This window comes from Dromiciops gliroides, chromosome 1 (genome assembly GCF_019393635.1).
Source record: "Dromiciops gliroides isolate mDroGli1 chromosome 1, mDroGli1.pri, whole genome shotgun sequence".
Taxonomy (NCBI): Eukaryota; Metazoa; Chordata; class Mammalia; order Microbiotheria; family Microbiotheriidae; genus Dromiciops; species Dromiciops gliroides.
The window spans coordinates 345,935,977-345,943,026 of record NC_057861.1 but is presented as its reverse complement, the minus strand read 5'-3'; the positions used below and the strand labels follow the sequence as shown (position 1 = coordinate 345,943,026).

Below are 7,050 nucleotides of genomic sequence, written 5' to 3'. Positions count from 1 at the left end.
CAGACACTTAACACTTACTGGCTGTGTGACCCTGGGCAAGTCACTTAACCCCAATTACCTCACACAAAGCAAAACAAAACAAACTTCTTTTTCTTGGTATTACATCTGTTCTACTACTGAAATACACTATGTGTGTATGTATATGTATAACCTTACAGTGCTACAAAAATGTCAGCTAATAGTATTTGAGAAATTAGTAGGATTATATTAGTAGAACTAGTATTAAAGAAATTAGTATTAGGTCTCAAAAGCAACCAATATTTCATATTATCAATGTGATTTTGTGAAGTTTCTGTGTTTAGTACCTATTTTCAACATTTATAGGAATAAAGGATGAGTATTGTTCTTTATTAATACAGACAATTTTCATGGTTCATTTTGTTTTTATTATAAAAAACAACAAAGAACATATACATGTACAGGCATTTTAAGAAATGATGAATACAAGACAAATCAGAACCATGGTGAGTTATTAACCCCCTTTTCTATATACAAACACTAAAATTTCCAAAGTGGAACATCATCAAATGTGAAACACATTATAGCATTATACTGTACATACAAAACATACACAGAGATCTGGTTCTCTCTGAATCTTTTATATACATGTAATTGATACATAAAACTGCATTTAGAGTTTAGTTTTACTTCTCAGATGCCCTTTCCTGCTACAATAGGATGAAACTGAACAGTTTTACTGAAGTTTACAAATGAGGAGAAAATAAGTTAAAATGAATTTCTGGCAAGAGCTTTGTCTTTTTTTCTCTCCAGAAGCCCACTGAAAACAAAAAATACAGTTTTGTAGCCCATCCCTAGGCTCAGTAACGGAAGACTTTTCTATCCAAGTCTTTTTTAGCTATATAATTCTCTAATCTTGAGTGCATAGTCCAGAAACTGTTTCGGTTCAAGAACCAATAGCATTTTCATTTTGTTAGATTAAATTTAAAATGCCACATATATACTTTTTAAAAGCCAACACTAAAAAAGATACTTTCTGCAGCAAAAAGGGCAAAGTTCAAGTTTTTGTTATCTGATCATAATACAATACTTCAACCCATCATCATTTAAAACATGTCAGACTTATATGAAATGTATATTCAATAATATGATAATTTTGTGAAGGACATAGCGCCTTCTAGAATAAAGTCATTCCTACTTTTTTCTTTTTTGCCTACAACAGTAAGGAATGTCTCTGTCTTTTGCCTGGATTTGTTGTTGATATTGCTTTGATCATTTTTGACTTGTATCGACCAACTCTTCTGATAAAGACAAAAAGGCACTTGGACAGATGCAGTGTCTTTCTTCTCAGTGGTTTAGCTGAGCTCTGCTGCACACAACAAGTTGATTTCAGCTAAGTAGCTCATAACAGCAGATGGGACGTTCTTTGTGGTCACTCGTGTCCAATTTTCTAGTACCTTGGACACTTCTGCCGGATTGCTGGGACTCAAGTCACAAAGAGCATACACAGCTGCTAACTGAATACTCCAGGGTACATCTGGAAAGAGTTTAAAAGTCAGTCATTATTATTTAAGGTCTGGATAACCTAAACATGTAATTTGGCTGCCATAAAAGATAACTTCTTCCATAAATTAAAAATAAAAAGACTAAGAGAAAAATAATCAAAATGAATGAAAGCAGTGAGCGCTACAGTTGTTGATTAGCCTTCATTTTTGAAGAGGACCATGATATTGAAGTGATGTAATGACTTGCACTGAATTAGATTTAAGTGAGGGAGGGCTGTGCAAGGTCACCAACCTCACTCTCTCCTCCAGAGCCATCTAGGTCCAGTGGCAAGATATATATCGGGATGACTGGAGATGGCCCCAGATGTTTTAAAGCAATTGGGGTTAAGTGACTTGTCCAGGGTCAGTGTCTGAGGTGACATTTGAACCCAGGCCCTCTTGATTTCAGGACCAGTGCTCTATCCACTGCACCACCTAGCTGCCCCAACAACAATGGACGGGGGCTACACTATCCCTAGATGGTATGACAAAATCCAAGAGACAGTTAGTTAGGTACAGAGATTAGAATACTAGATTTGGAGACAGAGCATCTAGATTTGAATCCTAGCTTACCCGCCAAGTAGTTGTGTGACCTCAGACCTCATCTTTCATGTTCTTTACTATCAAATGAAAAGAAGTAGATGATCTCTAAGGGACTTTGAAGCTCTAACTCCTACTATCTTATGGCTTATCTTATTCTCTATGAACTTAGGAAGACTTAGTCTTAGTTCTTCTCAGACTCAATTCTTTTACAATCTTAATTCACAGTAGTCTTGCAGAGAGGAAGGAAACAAGTATTTGTTAAATGCCTATTATATGCCAGGCACTGTGCTAAGTGCTTTACAAATAGACACAGAAATACATACTATCCTGAAAAGAATCAGAGGGAACTATAAGAAAACATCATCAAGCTGTATCCAAACTCTTAATGGAGAAATCTGAGATAATCATTGTTTCATGGGGAATGAGGTATCATTTTAAGGTATCTTGAGGACTAGATTCTACTGAGCTCCAAATTTGTTTTAGGGCATAAAGTGCCCTAATTTGGGGCTTATTTTCTCCACATTCAAAATACATTATTTTATACTGGTCTCACAGAGAAGGAAAAGGTTTACTTTGAACTTTGAGCACTTCTCATGAAAAACAAATATATACAAGTACAAAATACAAAAATAAACATAATACAAAATAACACTGAAGGATATCAAAACAAAGAAAAGTTTTATTTATAAAAGGTCTGTGAGAAACCTTTGATAAAGATTTGAGTTCTCTTTCCTCTAGGGATAAGAAATCTCAATGCTAAGAGAATAGTAGGAATTGAGTTTAATATTATGGCTTCAGAAAAAACTAAAACATATTACTAAAAACCTATGTGGTGTTCTTGCTGTTTTCCTAACTTAATTTCTCTTCTGTACAATCTATGTGTATCAAGAGACACGGGGGCAACTAGGTGGCACAGTATATAGAGCACCGACCTTGGAGTCAGGAGTACCTGAGTTCAAATCCAGCCTCAGACACCTGACACTTCCTAGCTGTGTGACCCTGGGCAGTCACTTAACCCCAATTGCCTCAATCAATCAATAAAACAAACAAACAAACAAACAAAAACAGAGACAGGACTTAAGGTTAGGAAGTAAAATATTTTTATAGAACCATTTTTACCTTCTTCATTTGAATGTTGTATGAACATACAAATCACAGAACTGATATTTTTCACAGCAGAAGAAAATCCTTCCTTCAAACCTAGCTGGCCTAAACGACCTGTAAAAAGAATTTGACATATAAAAGGTATCTTTGGTTAAGTATTAGCTATTTTCAATAAGAATTTAAAACTACTCTCTTCATCTCCTTTTCCACCATTCTTCCAAGTCTTCCCCTGATGTATCACCTAACAGCAAACAAACTAAAATGACCACATGCACAGTTGCATCTATAGTATATTGGTCAACTTTCTACAAGGGAAAGAAAAAAAGATCACATAATAGAAAGACAGTTGAAAATAATGCACCCGATATAACGTCCCTTCTACTCCACTCATACAGATCTCTTCAAATCATTCATGAACAGCTTATGGCTAAGTCCAATGGCCCTCTTTTCTGTCGTCTTCCTCCTCTGCCAATCTCATGTGTCTGACAGACAATGGGAAACACACTTGTTCAACATATTATTCCTCAGCCCCCTTTGTTTCCTTTACCAGCACCTCCCAGTTAGTGCTTAAATGAGGGTACTCTCCAAAGTCCTATCTTTGTCTCTTCTCATTTGACTGTCTCTTTACTATGGTGATCTCTTTAATTACCAGAATTTCAATTATGAACTCGATGTAGTTAACTCCTAAATCTCTACCCACCATTTCTCTCTACAACTTTAGTTTTATTATTTCCAGTTGTGTGATGGACTACCTGTACCTCAAAAACATGTCCCAAACTGAACTTTATTTTCTCTTCCAAAAGTCTGTCCTCATTTTTCTTGCTGTGCTTGATGGCACCACCTTCCTCTTCTCTAACAGCTATATTTTCATCTGTATCCATTATCAGTAACGAGTTCCCTTTCTCTTGTTTTGAAATGCATCTTCCCCCCTTCAATGTCCATCTTGAATGTCACTCTGACCATGAAGCCGTTCTTCACAATCTCACGAGTACCATCCCTAACCCCCAACTGGAAGTGCTTTTTCTTTGAAAAAAATACTACTTGCCTTTCATTGTAGCTATTTGTATACATGTCATTTCCTCCTATTAGAATGTGAACCTTTTTAAAGGCAGGGTATACGCCGTATCTGTCTTTGCAACCTCAGAATTGAAAATAATTCTTTGAACACAACAAGGAGCTAATGTCTGCTGAAATAAAAATGCTTTAGGAACCACTTAACACATCTTTCCCTCACCTAATAAACAGGGGATGCTTACCTTTACATGCAACTAATTGCTTTGATAAGAGAGAATGACTTATATTCTTTGGGTTGGAGGAAAATGTGTTTCGGGTAGGCCAAAATGGAAAAGCCTATCATTTGTTCAATTTAATAATATAAAAATAAATCAAATTGCAAATTTATAAAGATGCATGCATTTCTGCATTCCAGCACTTACTGCTTTGTCAACTATATAGTTATTATTATGTAGCAAACGGATTCAAAGGTTAAAATATAAAATAAATTTTCATCGATTCCTTCCAACATTGTGAATCTAGTTTATTCAGACTGTTGCTATTAGGTTGACTCAAAAAAGTCCCAGCATGAGGGCAGAGGTAGATGTGCTTACTCAACTTTGACAGATTTCTCTATTTGAGGCTCTTCTAGAAGTTCTCTCAAGTCAAGATCCACAGAAATATATCAGGCTTATATTTAAGAAAAAAAAAATCCTTTTTAAGTTCTTACTGTACTTAAAGTCAACAACACACAGTTTGTAGTATGTATAAAACCTTATATTGTCCTCTATTTTGTTTGTGTCACTCTCATCTCTCCAAAAAGACTGCCACTCCTTGAACAGAAGGCATCTTTAAATTTCTTCTTGAATTAGAACTGGCTTTCCCCCTAATACTGGGAAGTATTTTTTCCTTCATCTCTGGCTATTAAAATATTTCTTTTCATTTAAGGCACAGTTAAGGTAATAATCCTGTCATGAAACCTTCCCTTATCTTGTCTCTACTCCCACCCTATATGAAAGTTAAGCTGTATTCTCATCAGTTGCTTAGTGAACATTCTGAACTAACTGTCCTGTAGGGATCTAAAATTCAACAGGTCCAAGAAAGAAAACATAAGATTTTCCCCCAAATCCATTCTTCCTCTGAACTTCTTTATTTTTGTTGAGTACTGAGCCTTTCAATCATACATCCTCAACTCTTTACTCTCATTCACCCACATACTGAACCAAATTACCAAAACTTATCATTTCTACTTCTACGAAAATTTTCACGTCTCCCCACTCTCCAGTCATATTGTCACCATTCTAGTTCTTGTCATTTAATTACCCAGTCTATTGTAATAGTAACCTTTTGGTCTCCCTCCCTCAAGTGTCTCCCAACTACCATATAGTAGCTGACCAAGAGATTTACATAATCACATGTCTGATAGTGTCATCCTTCCATCTCTATTGAAAAACTCCCATGGCTGCTTATTACTTCTAGGATGGAATAGACATTCTCCTTTTTGGCACTTAACACTATTATTAAGTGAAATTAAACTATTAAGTTATCCTTACTGCTTCTCATCATGGTACCTAGCAATAAGTATCAGATAAATGTCCAATTAATACTCAAAATGTATAAAGTTCAGATTAATGTGGATACACGAAGTTGCAATGGATGTACAGTCTATTCCAGAACTCGAAAAATCAATTTTGGGCACTGCTGACTACTTAATATTCTTATGTACTAAAAGAATAAAATGGTCTGTCTTCTTTTCTACTCTAATAAATGCATTAAGAATGAGAGCAAAACGATTAAGTATAAAGCAGAGTGATGAAGGTGTAATTATGAGTTTGCAAGTTTTCTAAGATAGTGTAGGACCAGAGGAAAACGGTTACCTCTTTTCCAATTGGGAATGCTTGCTGGAAGAGGCAGGATTTCATAAGCTGTTTGAATGAAGGAAGCAAAAGAAATGAATAACTGTGAAATGAGGTATCTCTGAGCATGTGATGTAACCTGATATAAGGCTCAGAAACAGGATGAGATGACTGGATGTAGAATACAAATGTGTCTGTGATAAACAAAGTGAAAGGGTGAAATATCATAAAAGGAAGCAAGTCAGTCTAAAATGTTGGATCAAAGAAAAAGTTCTTTAAACATCAGCTTGGTTAGATTTTACATGAAGTAAAATGAAAATTTTAAGAATGGCACAGTAAAAGTAATAGGCAGATCACAACCTTGGAAACAATTAAAAGGGAAAGGCTAGTGGACAACAGGGCACAAAGAGGATTTGGTGAGGAGGCGATAACCAGCTTAAGAAGAGATAACTAGTTTGTGAACACAAATCCGTTATTCAATCCAATGAATATTTATGAATGCATAAATTAACAATGATAGCTCAACAAATTTCATTCTTATAGGTTTGCAGTCTGATTTAGCTTCATAACATTAAGTTGAACAAAAGATAAGCTTTTTCCACACTGGTTTTTTAAAGTCATTTTCCTCTACCCACGTAGTATTTCCGTTCTTTTTGGCAAAGCAATGTGAGATAAGAATTCGAAGCATATGGATGAAAGATACGTTTGTTCTCCTAAAGCAATTTTTACTGTGTGCAGGGATGTGTCTCCATTTTTTCTTTGTGACCAGTGACTCAGTTTAGGTTATATTTTAAAATTTAAACTAAAGTATGTTTCTTTTAAGGAGAGGTCATAGTTTTTTATATTTCTTTCTTATCCTCAAGGCCGCTGATATAGTAAGTACACAAGGAGACATTAAAAAAATAACTGCTGAATGAAACTATTCTTTAAATGAAATAAATGAATTTCATTCCTTTTTCACTGTGTTCTGTGTCTACTGTTAACGTAAGTTAGGAGACACGGGTTCTATTTGCTGTTCTGCTATTACATAAAGACCTTGGACAAGTTATTTA

At 35.2% G+C, this 7,050-nt stretch overlaps 1 protein-coding gene across 3 annotated transcripts in view; it reads right to left on the bottom strand.

Annotated features, from left to right (window-relative positions):
- Positions 1-382: 382 nt before the first annotated feature.
- ICE1 (interactor of little elongation complex ELL subunit 1) overlaps positions 383-7,050 on the bottom strand; it is an 84,845-nt gene continuing 78,177 nt past the window's right edge. For 2 of the 3 annotated variants that reach the window (XM_043969155.1, XM_043969169.1), the window contains 3 exons: positions 6,020-6,067; positions 3,165-3,263; positions 383-1,495 (listed from right to left, as the gene is read on the bottom strand). In XM_043969155.1, coding sequence (XP_043825090.1) covers positions 1,314-1,495; positions 3,165-3,263; positions 6,020-6,067 — 329 coding nt within the window. In that variant the 3' untranslated portion in view covers positions 383-1,313. The remainder of the gene's footprint in view (positions 1,496-3,164; positions 3,264-6,019; positions 6,068-7,050) is intronic. The other variant, XM_043969161.1, reaches the window with a different exon arrangement.